The 26657-nt window shown below is 40.3% G+C and overlaps 1 protein-coding gene across 3 annotated transcripts in view; it reads left to right on the forward strand.

Annotated features, from left to right (window-relative positions):
• Positions 1-695: 695 nt before the first annotated feature.
• The window catches only part of ANXA10 (annexin A10), a 55949-nt gene continuing 29987 nt past the window's right edge, over positions 696-26657 (forward strand). The window contains exons 1-2 of one of the 3 annotated variants that reach the window (XM_032470902.1): positions 696-785; positions 5507-5593. In XM_032470902.1, the coding sequence (XP_032326793.1) occupies positions 776-785; positions 5507-5593 (97 nt within the window). In that variant the 5' untranslated portion in view covers positions 696-775. Of the gene's footprint in view, positions 786-5357; positions 5594-24811; positions 24894-26657 lie in introns of those variants that run through there. The other 2 variants (XM_032470904.1, XM_032470903.1) reach the window with 2 other exon arrangements.

The raw sequence follows: 26657 nt of genomic DNA on the forward strand, positions 1-26657 counted from the left end.
AATTCAATTTCTTCTTATGGGGATTTGGAGATCTGATTTGAAAAATAATTTAAAATGGGTTATTTTTATTCATGAATTCTATTGCTACAAAATGGAAGTGGCCAGTGCAAATTTCCAATTAGAGTGAGCCTTAAATGGACTTTAGAATATCAGTCTATGCCCAAAGGGCAGAGATAAAGATACCTTTTAAAATCACATTTTGTTCCTTTATTCATGACATGGATAACTATTGAGTATTCTATGTGGATTTACTTGAAAAATTGCTTTAGATTTCAATATCCATTCTCTCTGTCAATCTGTAAAATTGACAATGGCATTTTGAGTCGGACAAGTGTGGCATATGCAATAAAAATCTACTCTTATAACACGATTCAGGGAAGGTAATTTTTCATATTTTGTTTCAGAAAGAATCTTGAGGTATACAGAGTGAGGTTACAGAGATTGCTGGCTAGAATAACCAATAGTAACATTTTTAAAGTTCTAGAAAAAGAAAAAAATTTTTTAAAGTGAACAGATTCAGATGACAGAACTTTTAGTCTTTAAACTAACAAATAATCTGTGTGTGTGTTCCAGGGTAAAAGGACTAGAAAGGAAGGGCAGTGAAGGGTGAGGCCTAGATTTTTGGCTATCTGCTCAGGGGACTGTGGTGGCTCTGACTGACAAGGAAGGGCAGCTGTGTGGTGGTGTGAGGAAAATGTACATTCTTTTGGATCCATTTTCAGGCATCAAATGAAGGTGTCGAATCAACATTTGGGGCTCAGGGACAAGACAGAAAATGGAGACCCGTAAGTACATGGATGGTTTTAAAGCTCCGGGATTTAAATTTGATAATTCAGGGCAAATGTTGACACAGAAACAGAAAAGGACCAAAGACTAATCCCTGGAACATTTCCAAATGTGGGAAGAGGAGGGGATCACAGCACAGCAGACTGAGAGAGTGAAACCAGCACGGTCAGAGGGAAGCCAAGAGGACGGTCCTTCAGAGCCAGGATAAGGGAGAAGTGGCCACTAGATTTGCAAAATGACAGTTTGTTCATGACAAGAGCAGAGTTGGGGGGAGGCGGTGACTGAAAGGATAGGAGGTGAGTGGTCATGTGGAGGGTAGATGACTGGGCAAAGGAGCTGTCTCTCCACCAGGGAAAGGAAAGCGGGGGTGCAGCTGGTGGAGAGCATGGAGCCAAGGGAACCTGTCTTCTGGTTGGTAGTTGCTTTTTATTTTTTTTAACTGAAGTACAGTCAGTTACAGTGTGTCAATTTCTGGTGCACAGCACAGTGTCCCAGTTTTATATATATATATATATATATATATATATATATATATATATATATATATATATATATATTCATTCATGAATATATATATATTCATTTTCATACTCTTTCATTAAAGGTCATTATAAGATATTGAATATAGTCCCCTCTGCTGTTGCTTTTTAAAATGAGAGTTGCTATAACGTGTTCTGGGGCTAATGGAAATATTAAAAGAGTAAGATGATGATTAGAAATGGGATAATTTCAAGATTAAGACCTCGTGTGAGTGAGAGAGAACGCAGAAGTCAAGGGCTTGGGCACAGGTGTGGAAAGGGCCTGCGTCAGGCGCAGGGGCCGTGGGTCTGGGGTGTGGATGAAAACACGATTATCTGTTTGCATTCATGGGTGTTTCCTCAACAGCAGAAGTCCTAGCAAGCAACAGCAAGAAGAGTGGAGAGGGCGGGGGTGTGAGGGTCCGTGAAGTGAAGACGTGGAATTGGCTTTCAAGAGAGGGGAAGGCTGAATGGATCTTCCGAGCAGATGGCCACACACCTGGTGTTCGCCGTCACACATTTAAACCGCACCCCGTCAATCTGTGCTTCTAGCGGGCGCACGTTTCCCTTGTTCACTGTGACTCTGCGGTTGAGTTTCAACCACACACTTGTTAGGTTTAGGTCAACATAACAGCAACACAGGAGCCTTAAGTAAACGATCCACTTGCAGGACTTATTAGTGTGATGTGTAAGCCCTGCTTTTTCTAATGGCCCAACAGCTACTCACTTCTTCATTGTCAATGTCTGCAAAGTACACAAACCTGTATTTTAAGAACATAAACTTATGTACAGAGACCAAAGTGTCGTTCCCTGCAGTCTGGGACCTCATGCCCAGGACTTTGCAAAATTGGGAGTTCCAGACTTATAGATACTGACTGGTATATATAAAATAGATAAACAAGTTTATACTGTACAGCACAGGGAACTATATTCGATATCTTGTAGTCACTTACAGAAAAAAAAGAATACGAAAATGAATGTATGTATGTCCATGTATGACAGAAGTATTGTGCTGTACGCCAGAAATTAACACAACATTGTAAACTGACTATATTTCAATAAAAAAGGGAAAAAACCCCAGCTTCATTGAATTAAGATGAATTACTTCCCCTCAGTTGTTTATTGCTGTTTTAATTCAGTGAAAGTCAAAATTACAAACTTCATTATTTCCAAATATGATATTTAATTACTACTACATCTATATGTTTCTGCAGTGTCTGACTTTTGTCCCCTGGTCAGGTCTTTTCAAGGCACTTAGAGATAACCAAGAAAATGAAACACTGGTATAAATGTATAGGTCACTGATATCAGGTGACAGAAATCCTATTTATAGAGCTCCCTTCCCCCAGTAGTGTTTAATTTTAACTCTGACAACAAGATGTATCTAAGAAAATAATTAGAGCAAAATTAATAGTCATGAGAGAGGTCTTCTTTTTTGTGCATTTACTAGACATTGAGATGAATGATTATAATGATTGAACAGCAAGTCCTTCTAAACCAAATTTATTTGTCAACTAGTAAAGTGATAAACATGTTGATGATACATAACAATGTTCATATCACTCAGAGCTTCACAGAACTGAGTTATAGTCTTATAAAAAGTTTTTTCCTATTCCTACCAAAATACTTATCTGAATATGCTTCTCAAAGCTTACACCTATAAAAAAAAGTAAAACCAGAATGTAGGCTGTCACTCCCTCATTCTAGCCACCAGTAACATTCGTCCATGGGGAACTGAGAAAACAATTCATCTATCTCATTATATTACAATACATTTGAAAGATAGTTATGTTTTTGGCAAATTGTGCACTATTACTCTAAGGAAATCTTAATAAAAAAGAAACAATATTGAAAGGATCATGTTCACAGGATTTTTAATAATTAAATTTCAGCGAATAAAGGGAGAACTTCCAGTAATGGTGTCCAAGTAAAATGGTTGTATAGACTCAACCATTTGAGAGAAATAAAAATTATGATAGATAGCAGTTATTGAACTGGATAAAATAAAATGTCAATTATGTAAAGGCAGTAGAAATTACTCAGAATCAGACAGAGGCTATAGGCAATTTTGCTCTCAAGAAATAGCTCTTAAAAGAGTCAGAGATGTGAGTTGGGGCTTTCAGGCGTGAATTTGCAGCTTTGGGTTATGGGTCTTCTCAACCCCACAGCTACAGTGATGCAAACCAGCAGAGTGAACCATAGTGTTACATGGGCAAAGTATCAGAAATGAGAGCTTAGAATTGTAAGGGATGCTGGAAATTTAAAACAAAAATTAATAGCCATTCTAAGAAACAGCAAAGTGTTCTGCAAATCCAGGACAAGAGTCAACAGAAACCATTCTGAGTGGGCCCACACGTGAATTTAGGAGAAACAACTTCAAATCCCCTATTATAAATATTTGAACATAAGACAAAATAGAAGTTTGAATATCCATTAACATTAAATCCATAAAAAAAGACTTTACCAGGAACTCCAGACAGTTTCGGCTTCACTGATGAAATCAATCAAATATTAAAGAAAGAAATAATGCTAATACCACCCAAATGGTATTAGTATTACTCAAATTCTGTTCAAAACAGATAAAAAGAAATCCTCGACTCATTTTATGAGGCCAGTATTACTCTGATAACAATGCCAGGCAAAACATTATGAAAGAGAAAATACAAGTATCATAGTCTTCATGAATATTAGATGCAATTTTTTAAACAAAATACTAGCAAATTATATTCAGCAATATATTAGAAATACCATGTATAATGGCCAAGCAGAATTTTTTTCCAGGAATATATGTTAATTTAATATTCAAAATAAATGAATATAACTCACTATATTAATAAAATAAAGAAGACAATTCATTTGATTATCTTAATAATTTCAGAGAAAGAAATTTTAAAAATCCACTGATCATTCATGATTAAATAAAGAACCTATCAGTAATCTATGACTAGAAGGGGACTTTCCCAAAGTGAAAAGACATCTATTAAAGACCAACAGCTAATAGTACACTTACTAAGAAAACCTGAGTGCCTCCCTCCAGGACTCATGAGCAGCTAGGACACCAGCTCCTACATTTATTCTACACTGTACTAAGTTCCTAGCCAGTGAAATAAGGTAAGAAAAATAAATTTTAAAAAATTTATAAAAGCTATAAAAACTAACAAGTCAGCTTAGTAAGGTCACAGAATTAAATGTAAAAATACACAAATCCACAGAATACCTGTTTATTATTACTAAATAACTGCAAAATAAATAACAACTACAATATGATTTTCATGGAAAATGTGAGTTATTTCATATAAAATTAAAATAAATGCACTGAAAACAACAAACATTCATGAAGCAAAGTAAAGAAGACTTTTAAACAATTGAGAAATAAATCAAAAGATTATACATTTTTAGAGAACTCATGTTTCCTCCAAAGGAAAGTATAAATTCAATGCAATTTCAATCCAGCTGCTAGAAGCCTTTTTTGAAGAAATTGATGAGCTGTTTTAAAACTCATAAAAATAATGGAAATAACTTACCGGGCCAAAGCAATTAAAGGAGGAGGAAAGAGGAGTTGGGGGGGGGGAGCTGGGGGAGGGTGAGGCCACAAGTAGAGTTGGAGGTATTTTTAAAATTCATTTCCTTAAACTGTATTAAAGTTAGATATTAAAATAAAATAGATGTGTGAAAGTGTGAAAATAACAGTGAATATGATTCCTCCAAAGACTTCCTCCTGGGGAATCAACTCCACTCTAAACATGTTATCTTAACATAAGACCAGATACACGATAGTGACAATACTCAGAGAACGGCAGAAGCGCACACAGAGCCCAGCCACCTGCAGTAGGAAGCCAGGGGCTCGAGCACCTCGCAGCGTCTGGCTGGCAGAAATGATAAAGCAGAAAAGAAATCATTACCCTTGTGGCTATCAGCCTACTTTCCAGGAGTCACCAGCTGTCGCAAAAGATTATACATCTTTCATAGGTCTGCTAATTTATCTTTCTTGAATCAACATGGGACCAGGCTAAGACTACGGGTTCTATTTGTTTTGCGCAATAATTCCACCTACTCACTAGGACTGATAGCCCCGTATAAATACTGTATCTCGAGACTTGCTGTATCCAGAACTGACCCTGTGTTTTCTTGCCTGAGAGACTGAGGTGAACGAGATATATTTAAATCTCAACAGTGAACTTCAATTCTTTCCACCTACATAGTGAAACAAGTCTGTCCAACTGATCACTTACTAAGGCCCCTCTGCTCTGAAGTTAACAACTACCATCAGAATGTTTTGTGGAGACTATGTAAGTATAATGGCTATTTCTGTAAAACTTTCTAGTTTTTTGAGATTTGAACCTTGTTTTTAACATTTCATTTATGGTACATGACATTTTCAACAGGATATATTGGTGTTTTAATTTATCTTCCTTAAAGTTTGAATTAGTACGTGTTCACTGTAACTATTAAACAAAGATATTATGATTAAATGTCAAATTGGTGCTAATTCTGAAATAATGTATTATTCTATAGAAGCAATTTAGTGACCCCAACTTTCATAAGTAACCTGACTCAGAATTCTAACTGAAGTCATAACAAGATTTTTTTATCTCCAAATTTATTTCTCCCTATAAGCAACTAAAAATAGTTTACTGTTCATTTCTGTTTTAAATTTGTGATCTTTTTGGAAAATACAGTTAATTTTTGAATAATTATCTGTTGAATTTAATGGAAAACTCAATTTAGTCATTTTACCTTTTTCCTTGTCTGAGTCATTTTGATTCAACCGCTCTAATAGTCCACAATGTTTTGAAAAGCCAACATAGACTCTGAGTTACCTAAACAAACATTGTTTGAAACCATTTCACACAGTCTTGGAAATTATATATAAATGTGTTGTGTGTTGATGATTAGAAAAATCTGTATTATAAAAAATGCAAAAAACAACATAATTATTTGGTTAAATGTTGGCACAAAAATAACGTTATTTACTTACTTACAAAGTATTAATTCCTAGAAAATTTTATTTACTTATATTGTTTTTCAAATTAAATACTGAATGAGGACCTAAAATGTGGTTACTTTCCATCACCGTCGGTTTAAGACTTTTAATTTAATCGTAATGATTTCAGGATCTCATTTACAGTTGAAATATTACTATTGTTTTATTAATTGTGTGGGAGTTACATTTCACTACAGAAAAAAAAGTTATTAGGTAATTTAAGCCAATTTTTCAAAACATGCCAATTTATCAAAAGAAACATTTATAGAACATTTAAATTACATTTCAGGGATTATTAAAACTTACCAATGATAAGGAGCTTTTTAAGAAATGAGATGATTTGCTATGTTTCTGGAGCAGATAAAATCAGAGATTAAAGAGTTGGATTTGAGCATGCCTAAAAATTCATTTTAAGTGTTTTGATCAGCTATTGCAGAGATAAATGTTCAGTTTTGTATTACCTCAGCAAGTTTTGATGATAAAATGTTTTCACATAATCGATGTTCCTGTATTTTAAAGTAGTTATTTATATTCTTAAGATACATGGCCCAATTGGTAAGAATTTGGTATAAAAGAGGCCAATATTTGAGGTCAAGTTCACTTGTTTAATCTCCATTTGGGTCTGGTGTCCTTTAGCAAAAGACAAGTTCTCCTGTAGGCCAGAAAGCGGAAGTTCATCACACCACAGTGCAGATGATCACGACTGGGTGCTTGTTGAAAACAGACCCCAGGCCCTCTACCCAGGTTCTGATTCAGTATATACGACACCTGAATCCACCTGCTTGGGGTAATTGTGTGACTGTTTTCAAGAGCCACCAACGTAATTCATTAGCGTCAGTTACAAAATAGAGAAAATTTAAGTATAAAGCAAGCAAGAGGTAAGAATCATAGAAAAGTGGTTACATTCCTGTAAGAAATAAGCTTACAATAGCCCTTAAAATGACTTTCTAGGATTATGGAGCTGGATGACTATCAATGACTACGCTAATTTAAGTGGACTAGTTACATTAGGAAGGTAATTGACCTTTGATGCACATAAAACATTTTACTTACGTGCTTGACTGTAAAACTGTCCATTGAAAGTAAAATTTAACTAAATGATTTTGGCAAGCCTGGACTGGTTTTGATTTATTAACTAGTTAGATAGGAAGATGTTATTAAAATATACCTCTTGGAATGGAGGAAATTTCACTGCAGTGTCTATAAAAAATACTTGCCAAGCCAGGTATCCATATATTATTACAATACAAGCTCTCATCCACTGAAATCTGCTGCCTCTTCTGAGTACGGTGCCCTGATTCTTCTACTGGAATTGTTGGCTGCTTTTGTCCTGCTTTGTCATCAGCTGATCCCTCTTTTTTGTATAGTAATGTTTTATTCACTGCAATTTCCTTTATTTCTTTACACTTCCTTTTTGCATCGAAGGAAACTTTAGTCATATTTCTCTTACTTTCCGTTTGACAACTGTCCTTTTTCTACCATATTTATTGACAAACAGCAAAGTGTGACTCATCAGAGTATCAGAAGCCATGTAACTTAATGAAGGCATGTTCCATGCCTGAACTAACGTTGTATGCTTCACACAGAGAAACAATTATTATTGAAATTACTAAGCACCAGGAGCTTTGCACACTTTGTCCAGTTTAACAGTCACAGCAAACCTTTTTACAAGAACACCACTTAGTGTGCAAAGCTTTTGACAGTCTTCTTGGGAGACACTCCAGATAATCTGCTCAGGAGTTCTGCAGACATTATTTTGGGTCTTCACGAGCTTCAAGGAAAGTACTATTGGCCCCATTTTTCATATGAATATAATGAGGCTTAGAGAAGTTAAATACTTTTTCCAGGAGTGAAAAGCCAAGTGCCGCTCTAGGATCTAACTCCAAAAACATTTCTACCATGAAAAAAAGAGACTAAACATGCCTCAGTAGGATTACCTACATAATTACTAATGTGATGAAGCAAAGAGCAAGTCCCTCGTGAGCCCAACGAAGAGACAGGAAATTAGCAGCAGCATCTTCACAAAGATGCTCTTCGCCTTAAACCTGCCCCACAAAGGGTCAAGAGCAGCAAAGCCCCACACAGCAAGGCAGGCACCGCCCACTGTGGGCACCAGGCGCCCTGCGTTCCAGCCCAGCGCCCGGGGGTGCAGCACCGCGGCCCAGCGGTGCAGGTAGCGAAGGTGCTCCGTGGATCAGAAGCAAGTTCCTGGCATTCAGCGCAGGACTGACTGCAGGCTGAGAAGTCCTCCCTGGGTGGGGGTGGTGGCAGGAGAAGCTGTTTATAAGGCAAGACTATTTGTAAAGCAGGTATTCCTACAGAAAGGGGTTCCTGGGAGAGAAATTCCAGCCAAGGAATTTGATTGTGTTTATCTGCAGCATGACTTACTGAGCAAATACTAACAAAAGGTTACTCATACCTTAGCTTGCTTTCCACTATCACAAAATGACGTCTAAACTTTACACACTGATTTCATGGAAGTTATGAATCATGCTGGCTATGGTCTCTGGTTTTACTGAAGCCTCTGTTGAACTAATACGTATTTGATTGGAAAATCAAACACCGTTTAACTTTTTCCTTGAAGAGATAGATAAGCGTGTTGTTGAATTTTTTAAACTCCCTTTTGACAGCTCTAGATTGCTGTTAGCACCAGGGCTGGGCAAACAGAACTGTAGGACAGCAGTTTAACAAACCCTCAGGGTCAGCTTTACCCTCTGGGACTGAGGACAGTTCACTTAACATTTCTGCATCTCAGTTTTCCTACCCGGAAAATGGGTGTTACAATAGCTCCTGTGCTACAGGAGTCTGCGGAGAATTACGTGTCAGGTAGAGCACTAGAAAGGCCTGGAGCATAAACAGCACCTGGAAAGCTGAGCTAGCATTGACAGTTTTATTAAGTAGCAGTGCCAGACTTGAACCCAACTAATGCAAAGCCCTGGCTTTCCACAGCGTGAAGCAGGGTTTCTGGAGATGAGGTGGAGGGTGTATCTGCTACTAAAGGTGTTTGAACATATATGCAAACAAAAAAAGTTGTGTGATTATTCATAACATTTATGAATACATTGAGTAACATCCCAGGTTTCATGGGTGGAAACACAAATGTATTCTCTTAAAACTCAGCATAGTCTTTATCTGTAAACAGCTTCTACCATGCTAAAACATTTCACATTCCCACCTGCCTCACCAGTCATTGCCAAATTCTCTTTTTTATGGCAAAAGTCCCCAATCGGGTGGCTCACACCCTTCCCCTTAAATCTGGGTCCTGTAATGAGTGTATGGTACTCACTACACTCCCAAGTCTCTCTGGGTCCATCCTAACTGGGCTTTCGCCCAAACCCACCCTACCCAAAGTGCCCTTTGGAGGTGAGCAGCAGCCACCAGCGGTCCAGATTCCATGTCCAATTCTCATGCCTCACCTTGCTAGCTATATGAGCATGGTCTGACACAGTCTCCTTTGCCAGGAAAGCCCCAGGGCTAAATCCTCAAAACTTTGACACAACATTGTGAACTGACTATAGTTCAATTTAAAATACACATATACAAGCCAAAAGAAAAAAATTCTCAAAACTTTTCTCTCTCCTACTTATGGCCCCTCCTTTGGTCATTGCATCCAATATGATGGTTTTAATTTCAATGTATACACAGAATCTGAGTTTGTATCTTAACCCAGCATCTATGCCTGAACCCCAGAATCATATAACCAGATGCCTAGTCAGTGACTGAGAACTCCACCCTCTTTTTAGGTCAGAGGGGAAAAAAACTTAAAAATCAGAGTTACCTCTGACTCCACTTTGCCTCCTACTTACAAACAACCCATTAACAACACTTCTGGACCTTCCATTCACAATCTACTCATTACACCACCACCTCTGAGCACCCCACTACAGCTACCTAGTCCCCACCACCACCGTCATCATCACCACCACCGTCGTCATCACCACCACCACCACCACCACCACCATCACCACCATCACCACCACCATCATCACCACCACCACCACCATTTGCCAACTTCACACAACAGCCTCCTACCTGGGACCCTGCTTTTATCTTGCTCTAGTTTCTAGATCCTGGGGACACGACAGTGAGATGATTGTCAGAAAGATGCCTTCCATTGGTGTACTGATGCAGGTACAGGAACAATCACCATTGCAGAGACAGATAAAGTTATGGAATAGGAGGTAAAAACATTCAAGAGGAGATTGTGAGCAAGCTTTTGGTCTTGGTTTACAAGTCCTCAGAGTGTTCACTGCGATAGCAAGGACAAAATTAAGGCTAAAATTTGTAGAATAAATTCCATTTTCCAAAGTGCTCACAGGATACAGATCCCAGGGTCTGCAGAAGACAAGACACCTTTCTAACACACTTCTTGGATACAATGACTTGTTTTGAATGCTAGAGGTTTCCAGATGATCATAAAACTATCTGGAAAGATATTTTGACGTTATACTTCTATTAACATTAATACATTGTGCTTGCTTAAATAAGCCTTAGGTTAAACCCAGAACCCACTTCGAATTTAAACAGCACTGGGAATTGTAAAACCCTGGAAACAGGAAAAGTATGGTTAATAGTATTTTTATTTTATTTTTTGATTAATCCACCCACTTAACAAACAGTACAAGAGGAAAGTATATCATCAGAGCATCACCAATCACTTTCAAAAACTACACTTCTGTCAAGTCACAAGATTAGACTTCAGAAATCATGTTTGAGCAGTGAGACTCACAGTTACTTTAATGAGTCATGTGTCCCTGGGGTTGGGTGGCATGGAGGCAGCAGAGAGACAGCACCCAAAGGGCATTACTTACTGAATGCCCATGGCTGGAGCACCACCTCCAGACCAACACCCAGCCCTCTTTCTGCCACAGATTTCTGCTATCGGCAGAAATTCCTTGTAATCAGAAGTACTCAGCATGATTCACCAAAAGGAAGGGATTATGGGAATTTTTTTAAAGTATTTCAGGCTTCATGCTGTCCATCTTCATGCCTCAGCCTCTTTGGAATTGTCTCCAAGAATTCATAAAACTCCACGTGTAGCTAGAGGACATGCTTTCTCATCCAAGAAGCAGAAAAGACTGCTTCTTAAGACACATCTTTTTGTTAGCATCCCATCCCACCACAGCCCCTGGTCATGAAAACATCTTTTCTCAATGACACTTTTGTGAATGTCCTTCAGACACTGGGAACTGTGCTAGAAGGATGCAGGGAAATAAAATGCTAATGGACCATGACATGTATCATATACAAAATATAAAAGTAATTCCAGGCTATTTGTACAGAAGATAATGTGTTTATATAGCCCTATTATGGGTACAGAGGGAATCAACTACACTTGCAGGCTACTGTGGATTGCCTTTTCATCTTATTTTGTGGCAATCTGTAACAAAGCACCAGGATATCGATATATTTTATCATCCTATCTCTCAATTACAACACTCATGCTATTTTATTTTTAAATCAGCAGAAATCGAAAGCATTGTAGAATGTTTTTCCATGTTATTAAAAGAAGCACTTTAACCCCAGCAACATGTTATTCTAAGTCATGTGTATTAGTAATGGTTTAAAAAACAGAGGAATCAGACTGTATTTTATAGTTGGATGACTTGTGTTGTTACCACTACAGCAGCGATCATCCTGAATTATTGTTAAGTTGTTTAGAGATACTGAATATATGTACACATTCTTTGAAGCAACCCTTCACTTGCCAGCCTCAAAATGTCATTGTTCTAAAGGGTAAATAAAAAAGCAGACAAGGGCGCTGGAAGACAGAAGCACTGGCGCCTGGGGCCATGCACCTTCTGTGTACCGTCCCTCACCTGTTGTACTGATTCTGTGTTTAATTAAGCTGGTAGCTCGTATTTTAAAAAGCAAATATTCATAGTGAGTATGGGAGTCTTTTCAAAGCAAAAAGGGTCAGATTTGTGAACCCTCAGTGACACGTGCATTACTGGTTTTGAAGTGGGAATTTTTTGGTGCAACCGAGGTCATGACTGAACGTAATGCAACTTAATGGCTGACAGAAGCTCTGGGGGTGTCACTCCCCACAGTTCTTGTTTGTGTTATTCTGGACACTGTGCACGGTAGGATGACTGTGGATGGACATACCATGCCCTCCTTCAGGATACTCAATAACTTCTGATTTCCTGACACAGTGGACTTGGTCTTTTTCTTAGGTATAATGCTGGTTTGGAGTCAACTGACTGCTTCAGAGATGGAAATAGTTTTAGAAAATGTGACTTCAGGCATTTAGCAGATGGAAGTAAATGTTAAATAACAGACCTGTCAGGGAGGAAGAAATTTTCCTCGACCCTTCTAGGTTCTTCTGGCTGGTCTAAGAATTAAATTGACATGAGACAGACACACGGGAAAAAATCACACAAAAGTTTAATAACGTGTACACATGGAGGGACCCAGGAAACCAAGCCACTCGCCAAAATGGCCCAAACCCTTACCTTAAGTACCTTCTTCAGCTAAAGACAAAGGAGGATGGTGAGGTAGTGGTTTGGGACTTCAATGGGGTGGAAGGAAATTCACATGGAGATGGGAAAAACAAAATGTTTGCTGGGCCAGTTGAGACAGTGAGACATAGAGAGGAATTTTAACAAAAAGACTGCAAGGTTTCTTCCTATCTGCACACCTGGTTCATGTTATAGTGATCTGTGGGGATGGTTCTCTCTCTGAGTCTCCCTGTATCTGTCTCTCTCTGTCTCTCTGTCCCAATCTCTCTGTCTCTCTCTGCCTCTGTCTTTCTGTCTCTCCATCTCTGTCTATCTCTGTCTCTCTGTCTGTCTCTCTGTCTCTTATCATCTGTCTTCACATTGATACCTCCAATCTAATCCAGCCTCTGCTGGATTTTATCTTAGCCCTCCCCATTATGTAAAACTTCTTTTTTCACACAGTAAAGACCATGACTACCCACATCTAAAATACTCCTGTTGGGAACAGAACATCATGATTTTTTCCACATGATTTTTCTAGCATTTGAAAAGGAAGTAAAATGGTAGGTCAAAGAAACCATTCTTTTTGTCATTAACAACTGGAGAACATGCAGCTCACTAGATAACATTATCACTGATTTCTGTTAGTGAAAGCTCAAGAATTTTCAATCACCAGGAAGCTGGTTTTATTTGTGAAATAGATCACTGTGCTTTGAGAATGTGGTTATTACCCTCTCTAAAAATATCAAATTAGAGGAGAGTTGCTGAAATCACCATTCATCTAAGCACTGCAACATCATATTGTAGAAATTGTTCTGGTAAATCCATGAAGTGCAATTTTTCACACATTAAATGTCAATATAATCTCTATCTTAAGGGAGAAATTCAGGACTGCACGTGTTCCTTGAGTTTGAGCAAGAGACCCTATATTGAATTTGCTTCTTCCTTAACCTTGAACAATTTCAAGTTATTGTATGTTTTATTTCCTCTAGATTATCTTATGTGCATTAAGATTTTTTCACCATTTTATGAGACATAAATGTGAAAGTAGCATTAATTTGTTGAAATATAAGAATACTAATCAACAAAGAGTTAAAAAAAAAAAAAAAAGAAGAAGAAGAAGAAGAGATTGAGAGGTAAGACATATGGGAGAAGCACTGAGTTTAAAGCTGGAGCACTGTTACTCTGGTCTGCCAGTGATTCAGCCAAGGGCGCTACATGGATATGGAGCGTCATTTTTATATGTGATGTAGAAATGGGAACACTCTCCTTGCCAGATGTAGCCCTGTTGATAACATCAAATTAAACAAAGAACATAAAGGCGCTGTTTAAGTTGCAAAGTAGCAGCTATGCAGAGAGTAAGAAGTATTGTGTCTCCTTCACCTCCAGAATACCATGGTTTGTAAAATCCATTTACACATTATTTTATTTGGGGCATGGGTATGTTTATTAAATTTAAATATGATTCCAGGTCTCCTTAAATAATACATTATGGATGAAAATTAATAGAGTGTTAGAAGATCTTGTTATCAACTAGACTATTTATAAGTAAGGTTGAGTAATATTTTTAGATCTGCCGCAGTGATATTTTTATCTTCAAAGATAAGAAAAGAGCAGAGACTTTAAGATAACTGCTGTCGAGCAGTACTCTATGAGAAGACAGATTACCAAATATGTAATATATGACTCTATTTGGAAAAACACCATTCATGTAAAGATATGAAAAGCACAAGAAGAGGGCTTGGCAGGTATTCCCTTTTGTCAGAGCAATTAAGTATTTAACAATAATTTGTAGACAGGAGATCACAAACGGTGTCTTAACGTTTTTGTCAGAGATGTCTTTATCTGCCAACTTGATGATACTGAGTGTACGCTCATCACCTAATGCTAAGAAATTCCTGCCCGAAACTCTTCCATATATGGAAGGGAGCCTTGCCAAGCAGGTAGGAACTCAGGCATTGGAATCAGACAAGTGCTGGGTCTGAATCTGGGCACCATCCCTCACTCACTATGTGACCTACGAACAGACACTGACCTCTCGAAACCTGTTTCTTCCTCTGGGCAACAGGACCAAGCTGGCTTGTTTGTATTTTGGCTGTTTGTTTACTTCCTGGGAGCTCAATCAGGTAGTGTAAATTCCATAACTCTCAGGACTTACTGGAAACTCAGAGGGGGTAGACCGCTCTTTTTGGACGGAGGTATTAACAGCATTGAACCACTTCTCTTCTTCACTTGACTTCCCTGCATTGATTCACTTTCATTGGGTTGGCATCATCCTGGTTATGCTCTGGAAAGGGTACGTGGATGGTATTTTTTTTCTTTTTCCCACCCTTGCTCTTAAGTTATAGTTTGGCTGGGTTTAAACCTTTGGAATTCTAGACTGTTTCCTCTTTTCCTCTGAATTCTGGAAAGCTTGATCAAATGTCTTCTAACATTAAATTTTGTGGAAGAGAATTCTGACTCCATTCTGATTACTTCCCTTGTAAGCAACCTGAATATGTATAAATGTTGTGTCTTAAGTGTTGATTTTGAGTTTTTCATTAATATTCCCTGATATGTGATGGTCCCTTATCATTTAACGATGAGATTCTTCCGTTGCCTGAATTTTTTCTGTTTTTCCTTCATTATTGTTTCTCTTCCATTGCTCCACTCTCTCCCAGATGCATGTACATTAAACATAATGTCCTAAGTTATGTCTCCATGTTTTATTGTTTCTTCCATCATTCAGAATCTCATCACTATGTCTTTTTGTGTTTATTCTGAAAGACTCTGGATAGAATTGAGTAGTAATAATCTCCTTACAAGCCTCATTACCCAGCATCGGTCACCTGAAATTCTTCTATGATCTTTTATACTATTAAACCGATTCCTTCTGGTAACTTCAGACTATAAAAGCCCTAAATCACTGCCCTGTATTTATCAAGACAGAATTTTACTTCAAATTTCCTCATTCCATTCCTGCTGGCTTCTGAAAATAACACCAAAACACTGATGATGAAGCCGACCTGAGCGGAGTCCTGCCTTGACAGTCGTAACAGCATCTCAGAGCAGAGAGGGAAGGCAGGCTATTTATGAGGTTTTGGGGGGTTTGGTTTAAGGTGGATCTTTTGATGAGGGGATGAGGGGCTTGATTGGGATTGAGCAAGTTTGTGACATAGTGTTTAGGACTGGAGGACATGTGGAGACAAGGGTTTCAAGGTGACTGTATTAATTTTCTCTTGCTACTGTAACTAATTACCACAGCATTAGTGGCTTAAAATAATGCAGATTATTCTCTCACACTTCTGGAGGTCAGGAATTGGGCAAAAGTGAAGGTGTCAGTCAGGCTGGTTCCTTTTGGAGGCTCCAGGGAAGAATGGTTCCTTCACCTCTTCTGGCTTCTAGAAGTCAGTCACCCACATCCCTTGGGCCCTGTGCCTTCCCTTCATCTTCACAGCCAGAAAGACAGCCTCATAGTCTCCTCATCATGTCTCCTTCTTCTGTAGTCATCTGCCCCTCTGTCTCCTACATAAGGTTGTGTGGGGTTGTGTTTATGACCCACCCAGATAACCCAGGATAATCTCTCCACTCAAAAGCCTTAACTTAGTCACCCTTGCAAAGTCCCTTTTGCCAGGTAATGTAACATTCACAGTCCCAGGGATTCGGAGGTGGATATCGGGAGCCTTCATTTGATGCTGTCAGTTTTACTCTAGGTTGAGTGTTGTAGTCTTCCACGACGTGTTATTAAGATAAAGTTTACAGTATCTGTTATTAAGATAAAGTCATTTTCAATCACATCTTCCTACAAAGTTGTTTCTTAAAAACATAAAGTCCTGTTAGTGAAGACACTCTGGATCCTAATCATAAGAGTCCGTGTGGGTGAATCCAGGCCTCCTCTATCCTTTTCTTCATAGACATCCACCTACTATGCTGTAGACGTCACTGCAGCTAATTTAGTAGTTGGTTCATATTTATACACACTTCGGCACCAATCTGAAAATACAGCTAAGCCTGTCTTAATATCAGCAGCTGTGGTAGTCATCAGATCATCAGACTTGTTTTGATTTTATAGCAAATACATCTTCCCTCTACAAACATAACCCAGATGTCAGCCGAAATCACAGTGTCCTTAAAGACGCAGATTAAAGTTCTTATCCCAGTGACTATTTCTCCCTGAAGATTCTTGTCTGAGGCTAGAGGAACACAGGGAATAAAAACCCATGGTCTCTCACTCACTTCTAGCTGTGTTTCCATTTCTTTCACTTTGTTTGGGAAACATCCTGCCAGCCTCCATATGCTATCCCTTCTCAGTGGTTGGTGACCCTGTCCTGGGAACAACCCTGATTCCCTCCTTCCTTCAAAGTATCATCAACAAAAAGCCATCCCCACCAACACTGTGCCTGGCCCCGGCCCGTCCAGCCCCAGGTGTCCCCCACGGTCAGCACTGAGCTGGTGGAACTTGGGGATTTCACGCTGTGTTCCCAACACCCCCACCATGTATTGAGGATGGGGACCCAGTAGTGGACACTCAGAGGGACTGATCACACATACAAACTGGCCAGCCAGCCTCTAGCCCATTCAAGGACATGGTCTGGGTAGACCAGATGTCAGGCTGGGGCTGGATGTGCCAGTGGCCCTGCCAAGTGTAGAGCTGGGGTGTCTGCTGTGCCTGGTCCTGTCCCCCTCCACTGCTGTCCCCAGTAAGGGCATGGAAGACCCGCAATATGGGGGTTCATGGTAACAGAGGGGCTCACAGGGAGGTTCTGCCAAACCCTGAAATTAAACGTTAGACACTGTTCTTAAATGCATTTTGGTGATCCAGCCAATGGGAGTCTCTTTTTGGCTGTCTTTCTCAAATTTTCTCAGTCCCTGCTTCACACACACACAGCGCTTTCTTTGTTCTCTTAGAACTGGCTTAGGAGTAAGAGTTTAATGCTTTTAGAGTTTGGGTTTACCCATAAGATCCTTTGCAAATAGAATTGTGTTTGGTTTTTTTTTTTTGCAAGGATAAAAGCAAGGCCCCAGCAGTGCATGCTATTTTATTTTACATCAATTACAGCTGTAATGGAAAGGGCACCAGCCATGAAGTTAAATTTGGATTGAGTGTCGACCTCATGACACATGACCTGCATGGCTTTCAGCAACTTCCTCAGCCTCAGCACCTCCTCATCTGTGAAACCAGCTTAACGTCAGCAGTCTCACAAGACTGCTGCGGTGATTACCCAGGAGATAATGGCCAGAGCACAGCCTGCCTGTTGAATAATGACTTTCTTAAACTGCCGGATAAATGGAGAGATCTCTGTGGTCCATATATTTTTATATTTAGTATCTTATAAACATTCTTAGAGCCCACAGTATATCTAAGGTGCTGCCCTAAATGCTTTGAAGAGCAAGAAAAAAATGTACCTGCCCTCCAGGAATTTAAAATTTAGAGGAAAAGGCAAATGCGAAAAAACGCAAGGCCACGTTTGACAGAGACGCACAGTAAGCAGAAAGTGATACTGGACAAAACCCGTCAAGTCTCCACAAGACGGGGAATTCGAGCCGGGTCCAGAGTCTGGGTCGGGGGTGAGAGCAGCTCTGCCTCACTGTCCACTCTGGTTACTTGTCGTCTCTCTTCCCAGACTGCCTCCTGGAATCCAAGTATTCTTCCTTTTTAATTTTTAATTTTTTTTACCTTTTTTAATTGAATAATAGTCATTTTACAATGTTGTGTCAAATTCTGGTGTAGAGCACACTTTTTCAGTTATATGTGAACATATATATATTCATTGTCACATTTTTTTTTTTGCTGTGAGCTTCCACAAGATCTTGTATATATTTCCCTGTGCTATACAGTATAATCTTGTTTATCTATTCTGCATTTTAAAATCCCAGTCAATCCCTTCCCATCCCCCGCCCCCTTGGCAACCACAAGTTTGTATTCTATGTCTGTGAGTCTGTTTCTGTTTTGTATTTATGTTTTTTTTTTTTTTTTTAAGATTCCACATATGAGTGATCTGATATGGTATTTTTCTTTCCCTTTCTGGCTGACTTCACTTAGAGTGACCCAAGTATTCTTCCTTGATTCATGAGAACAGGTCGGTCTCCAAACCTGCACAACCACTCACATTAAGGTTCAATCCCGTCAAATCAAAGGAAGTCTAGTTGCTAAGACTCATCACTCTCAGAAACCAGGCAGAATGAGGACCGAGTATTCTCTGCTGTGCGGCTGGTGCTCTAGCAGGAGGTCCTACAGCTCTGGCCCAGGACACATCAGAGGCACCAGGGAGAGAGCGGACAGTTCCAGGAGAGGCATCGGGAAGGACTGCCTGCACGAGACAGCCCTGGGGCTGAAGGTCACAGTGCAACCTTGAATAGACGTTCACCAGAATCCAGGTGGAGTCAGGAGATGGCGGTGTGAGTGGAGGTGGGGACAGGGAGGAGGTTCCAAAGAGACAGAACAGATGGGACAAGGCCTCAGAGGTCCCTTTTGGCTGGAGGACAGGGCTGTGTGCTGTCGTGTGGGAGTGGAGAGGTTCAGGAGAGAGAAAGTTAAGACACGAGCCACACAGACATCGAAGGACAGTCACGGAGAGCACTGTTCACACCGCGAAAATATCTGGACTGAATCCCAGGTCCTCCGTTCTCAGTCACAGGAGTGAGTGGCAGTGTGCACTGAAAATGTCCCCGTCAAGACTGACGAGCCAAGGCCTGAATGTCTCTCTACTCCCTGCTTTGCCCTGAATATGAGATTCCCACGCAGGTGTGTTTCAGTGTGTTCTGCTGCGTGGACAGCAGTGGGATGTCCTCAAGGCTGGCCCACCGGGGTGTGTTCATAACCTCGGCGGTCCCACGGCTGTCTCTTCCATGTGAAGACCATCCACCCCGGGAGCCAGAGAAGGAAACACACTGAGAAGCACTGCTCTGGGCATGGAGGGTTTGAGGCATAGAAAGACATGTGCCATGTCTCACCTTTGGAAGGGTCACCCTGGCTGTGAGAACAGGGAGGTGGGAAAGGCGTGTGTGAGGTAGTAGCGGCAGAGGCCGGAACAAGGGGACCACACGGAAGGCGCTGTGGGGAGAGGATGGGCAGGCCTAGATGGAAGGGCAGGGGAGGATGGGTTAACACGTCGGGCAACCATCCCTTAGAGCTGGCTGTGCTTAAGGCCCTGAAACCTGTTCAGAACAGCTGTTGTCAGACAGGATAGAGTTGGCTGGGGTGACTGAAGTCCTTCAGGAGGGTCGAGGGCACTAGGACCTGAGCCAAAGGAGAACCACAAACCGGTGCCCCAAGGTAAGAGCATGCCCCACAGAGAGGGAGGCCAAGACTTCAGCAGGGCTTCCTCTGAGGGCTCCCCAAATCCTACATTCACTAGAGATCGAACCATCTCAATCACACTGAGTTACCCGTTGAAACCTACATGCTTGCAGGCGCCAAACTGTCCGCTCGCGAGGCTGTTACTTCAAAGTCTACAGTCTTGAGCCTCTCAGGTTGTCCCTGAGTGTGACTCAAACACCAAAAGATGGGGAAAGGACTAAAATGCTGCATTAGAGTTGAATTTGGAGGAACAGGGGTATATGGACCCCAGCCCCAGATTGGCCACGAATAAGTGAAATGTGAGGCCTTTACTGATGTTCCTACTGGTATGAGACACTGAGGATAATTTTATTAACTTCATGAGCAACATGTATGTGATTTTTCTGTCTCTTTTCAGTTCCAGATAATAACTTTGAAATTTTTCTATTAGTTAAAGAAATCCATTCATTATTTACTCAAGGGGCAAATTCTAGAACCAATTTTAAATCTACGAAATACTTGTGATCTTCTGCACAGTGAGTTTATGAGACAGTTTATTCTGTCGTTCAAAAAGGGAGTATTTTTTATTCTTCTGTCAAAATCTAAATTCACAAATGACTAGAAACAAAGACTATACTTTGAGTCCTTGTGGTAAGAATTCAAGTTGAAACGACCGGCACTGGAACTGACTTTGCCTCAGACAAGTGATACTGCTTCTGAATCTGTCCATTTTCAAGGTAAAAAGAATCATTTTACCATATATACATGACTTTTCAAAATTTCCAGTTTGTGCTAAGACATGAAACAATTAGGAACGTGTACAGTAAAAAAGGACTTGCTTTAAAGGGTGTGCCTGCTGAGAGACTCCTGACACAGCACCTCTCGCTCTCTGAAAAGGCTGAACGGCTGGACTAGGTTAACTGAGAACAGACCTCAAACACCAGTGAGTTAATTACATTCCACTGAAAGCAACCGGTATTCACTGAGAACACGCCACTTGCCGCAGTTCAGTTCTGCCTTTATCTGCGAGGGGCTCCTGAGAAGTCACCCCTCCAGCCTGTGACACCCTTTTTGTTTCTTCCTTTACATGGTGGAGACTGGCACTCAGGTCAGACGGTATCACTCTCCTGCTTAGAAACATGGTATGTCCCTTGGCCACCAGCTCACTCCTCACCTCCACCTCTGTGCCTCAGCTGAGTCGCTTCATGCGGGGCCCTCACCTGCTTACACGCGGGGTGGGAAGCTGTGCCAACAACTCAGGACCCCGTCTCCACCCCTACACCCTCCACTCCAGGCAAACCCCATTTGTCTGCGCTGTCTCTCTTCAGTTTTCCTAATACAAACAATAAGTATGACCCAAGTAGTGATTTCGGGAATCTGCTTAATTCATACATGTCCTATATTCGTTTAAAAACAAGTTTCATCATATTAATTATATGTAAAGCAGGGTCATTCAGCCAAAAATTTCATGAATGAATTTTTTAAAGAAATCATTTAACTTAAGTGACATCACCAGTAAATGAGAACATTGTAAAAAGAAGTCTCACTACACAGAAAATCACGTCTGGTTTTGATGTTCCTTCTGCAGACAAGGGATGTAAAATATAATTAGAAGGATACGAACTGCGGCCACAGAATAACTACTTGGTTCAGCAGCATATTACAAAACAGTAATATACTGACAGAGTCAAATTCCCCAGAACATAAGGTACTAGTGATAAATTAAAATGCAGTATGTGCCAGGGAGTTTGAGAAAGTTCTTAGCATAGACTGATGTCATCAGAGAGACTGGTGTCCGGTGGAAGGAACTCTTAGAATGTGGCTGAGCACAAATATTTGAAAAAAAACTAAACTGGAAAGGTCAGATTACCTTAAAATAGATTAATATAAATCTACAAGGATATCATGAGCACTTGAAGAAAGTTTTATAGCCCAAAGCAATTAATCAAACAATTTTTTTCAAACAATTGTTTAATTCAGGGGACAAAGTTAAAACTATTAGTTGAACTGTTTTGATAGCTTAGCTATCAGATCAGTCAAAACTGGTGGCAGACTGGTGGTTGTCAGGGGCTGGTGGGAGGTTGGGGTGGAATCCGGGGATGTCAGTGAAGGGTACAAACTCCCAGTTGTGAGGTGAATGGTCCTGGGGTGTGACGTTCAGCACGGTGACTGCAGCCAACAATGCTGTGTTGTACACATGAAAGTCACTCAGAGTAGGTCTCAGATGTCCTCACAAAAACAAAAAAGGGAACTGTGTGAGTCGATGGGTGTGAACTAACCTTACCGTGGAGATCATTTCACAATATATACTATGTGTATCACATTATCACGTTGTGCACCATAAACTTACACAATGGTACACGTCAATTATATCCCAGGAAAACTGGAAAAATAAGATCATTAAAAGACAAAGGCAGCACTCCAACGAGAAAGTAAACAAAAGGAACACTAAGTATGTGCCTCATGTGGAATAATGTTGCTGACATGAACTTAACTGAAGCATAATAATTGACATAAAGTGAATATAATGATTTAATTAGCTATATAAATCGGCTTGAATGACAAACATTTACTAGAAAGTTGTGTTTTTTGGATTACTAAAAATTCCCAATTTTTTTTTTTTTTACTTTTAGTGTTGAATTTCTTTCCAAAACATTTTTAATGTATGATTTTAAGGCCAGTTAATAAAGAGATCATTTTAGATGGCAAAGGAGATTAAGAGCTGTCAACGAGAAAAAAGAAAATATTTTTGCATATCATAAAAATACATTGCACTCATAGTCTGTATGAGGATTATGAAAAAACTGCGGACTTTTAAATTCCACCTACAGATTGTGTCTGATAAATCACTGTAGGCATTTCTAGCTTTCCTTATATATAACTTGCAGAGCTTTTTTTTTTCTTCCTTTTTCTTTTTTTTTTTTTTTTCACAAGACAGTTGCATTTTATAGCACTTACTCCAGTAGAAAATTCTGGGGGATCCTAGTCTGGGCAGTAATGAAATGTTTTGTTTTGTGGGGACACTTGTGCACTCAGTGCTGAAAATGGCCTAGATAATTACACATACTTAACACTATGTCCCAATTTTTTCAAACACATTTTCTTTTCTGTTTCAAAGCAGCCCTTTGGCTGAGAGCACTCAGCCAGATTAAGGTCACAAGGCAATAAATGGTACTGTCCCCACAAGACTTGTCCAAACAAGTCAAGTCTTCCAACTCCTGAAACAGGGGAAAGAAAGTATCTCTTCCCCATGCCTCAGAAAACCTTTAATTTTCCCGATGAAAAAACTGAGAACAAACTACACAGACAAAAAGGATTTGGTAAAAGGCAGCGAGAAATAGCAGAAAAGAAAAAAAATAAGTTCACATTTAAAGGTACAGCACTTCTTTCTAAAGTTTAAATTTTAAATTCCTCCAGGATTAGAGTCAAAAGAAAATGACTGAGGTGAAGAGAACTCAGTCTGGGGATGTGCTTTAGAATCTGCTCTCTGCACTTAATTCAGAAAATAAAAGAAGAACCAAAGTCTGTTTTCCTCTGAGAGCCTCACCCAGGGGAGCTGGTGCGTGAATGAGAGAGAAAACTCACGTGTGTCCCCACCAGTAGCTTCGAGAGCTGAGGGTGGGCTCAAGGGAACGTGGGGCCTAGATCATTGCCAACAAGCTGGAGGTATCAGAAGCAAACTGGACATTCGTTTGCAAACGCAGGCACTGGCATAGTAAGATGTAGACAACTTCGTGTTTCTCATCAATCAAGTGGAATCCAAACTGAGTTCAATTCTTAGTTTTAACTCAAGTGAACAGTGTTTTAATCTCCCCAAAATCTTTTCATAACAATTTTGGTTTTGGCATATGCCTATTTCTTGGACTAGAAATTATGGTCCAGTCTTTTTCTCACTAATTAATGCATCAATGAGACAAGTGGAATTTTCCACTGTTACCAAATGGGCTCCAGGAAACTTCCTCTTCAGCCGAGATGTTACTGCTGCAGAACAGCTTGGAGAACTTCTGCGTTCTCAAGGCCCGGGAGACCCGTCTGCTATGGGAAGGCATTTTCCCGGTATTTCTGGGCACTGAACAACAAACTGGAGAGCTCCTCATCTTTATAAACCTTGACTGGCAGCTCCCGGCTAAGTGCCACCCTACAGAGCCCAGTGCTGGTTGGTTCTGCTGGAATGAGAGACCGTGTGGACTCAAAGCCTAACTCACATGTTCTGCCTTTTTATTATTGGCAAGAAGGAGAATTCAAATGAGTGTCAGTCAGGGTTTTGTTTTCCTATGTAGCCTCAAGCTTCCGCCAAAAAAATCTTCACCCTGTCTAAACCACCCGGATTTCTACAAACCCCATAACCCAAATTCAAATATTTCAATTTTATCTAATATGATTTTCGGGCCCCTGATACGTTTAAAAAAAAAAAAAGCCATGATGGGAAGTGCATCTTCTAATTCATGTCAGCAGCAGGAATCCCCACAGCACACTTCTTTTCAGTCCCTATAAATGGTCTAATTCCTGAGAAAATGCTCACTGTTTATTAAGAAGATGGGTATTTATTTGACTTTTACACTTTTCCATTGTTAGTCCTAGTTTCTCAGTTTCCTAGATGCATAAGAGATGCCAACATAGGAGAGGCCAATGGACTAAAAGGAATTCAACCAAGTCTGTTCTCTGCAATGAACATGCAATTAACACATCTGTTTAACGGAATTGTGTGTGTATCTTAGAGTCATTTAAAAACATAGAATATACTTTTGTTTTTATTTATCTGGAAAAAATTGTTGAACTCTGGTGTGAATTACTGCAGCCCCTCTCTCTGACTCCCCCTACCAGGATGCAGGGGACCATCTTCCCCGCCCCCAATTTCAATCCTGTGATGGACGCCCAGGTGCTGGAGGGAGCGCTCCAGGGATTTGGTAAGCCGGGAGGTTTCCAGTGCCTCTCACTGTCACCATCCCACTCTGCCTGTTCTAAGACTGTAACGTGGGAGTAAAGAGCTGATGTCTAACAGAGGCCAACACAGCTTAACATGAAAAGCTGGGCAAAGAAGCAGAATGAGAAAAATAACAGAAAAGGACGACAGTGGTGACTGAGATTTCCCTATCGCAATTGCAAATCCGATCCCAACACGCTTTTGCCTTAAATTCTTAAACATCTCATCACTACTGAATGAAATCCCAATCCAAAACACTTGATCTGGGATAAACAGCCTTTTGGCTCTGGTTGTTTTCTAGCCTGTTTCCTTTGCTACTTCCTCGTGCAGCCAAATCAAAGTTCCTGCCGCTCCCCCAGGGAATCTGCTTCTCCACATCCCTGCAAACTGGCCCGGGGTCCCCCGCCTGGAAGGCTGTTTTCTAATTCCACCTACTTGGCATCCAAGTTTTCCTCCTTCAAGAATCCATTCAAGTGAGCCTTCCTGCTAGAACCCTCCTTTGCCCTCCAAGCTCACAGCGCAAGCCCGGCACTCTGCTTCCAGACTCTCCCGGCCTTGACCCCACTGCCACTGGGCTCATCCTTCGTGCCTCTTACCACCTGGTCGGTGGACTCCCCCTGGGTGCAGGTGATTATGAGTGGATGAGATCAGAGTTTAGGAAGGAATACAGAGAGAAGGGGGACCTGCTGTGTTCTTCTAAAAACGATTTCATCCTTAAGGTGTGATGCGGAGTGTTAAAGATCCATTTATTTTTCATAGTACAATCTGTTTTAAGAAAACTTCTGGTGAGTACGAAGATAAACACTGAAAACAGAAAGGAAACGTTTGCATAAAATATGTGAAGACTTTAGTTAAGAAAGCAAAGCTCCTCACTTTGAAGACAAGGTTGCCCTTACGACAGCTCTGCTCTGCTTGTGTGTGTGTGTGTCCACCAGCAGAACCCCAGAGAGAAAACAATAAATGACTTTGAACATGATCTGAAGTCGACTTAGGAGTCCACAATGATTCCACGCCTTTTAAAACATCAGTCATCACTAGAAATACAGAGACAACATAACTGAAAAGTTAGATTAATTTTTTTCTTTAAGAGAGTAATTTTTGCTTTAAAACTATAGATGAGAGAAATCTATTCACTGAAAAAAATTTTTTCTTCACTTTAGTTTCAATTTTCTTGTCATTGAAATTTTGGCGTCATAATATTGACTCATTTTGACCCTGGGAATTTTCTGCTTGTCAGGGTCTGAGCTGAAGAATTTCAGGAGGTTTTCTGGTGTTGACGGCAGAATGTCAATTCCTGCATGCCAGGGCAAAATACAGCTCGAAATGCCTTAAAAGCCTGCCCACCCCCAGCAGAGTACAATTAAAGGAGAGAATTGCTAATGTTTCCCTTGGCCATTGTGGGTTTTCCCCAGCTTTGTGGAGACATAATTGAAAAATAACATTGTGTGAGTTTATGGTGCACAATGTGATGATTTGATACACACATGTTCTGCTGAATGATGAACACAGTAAGGTTAGTTCACAGGTCCTTCTTCGCACACAATGAACACTTCTGTTATTATGGTGAGACGCTTCACCATGGACTCTCAGCAACCTTCAAGTGCTGTTTACTGCAGAACCTGCGCTGCCCCTCATACCCCAGGACGTATTCCTCTCATACCTGGAAGCTTGGACCCTTTGACTGTCAGGTCCCCATTTCCTCCACCCTTCCAGCCCCTCGCTATTTCTGTGAATTCAGCTTTTTGGG

The sequence above is a fragment of the Camelus ferus genome, chromosome 31 (assembly GCF_009834535.1).
Source record: "Camelus ferus isolate YT-003-E chromosome 31, BCGSAC_Cfer_1.0, whole genome shotgun sequence".
Taxonomy (NCBI): domain Eukaryota; kingdom Metazoa; phylum Chordata; class Mammalia; order Artiodactyla; family Camelidae; genus Camelus; species Camelus ferus.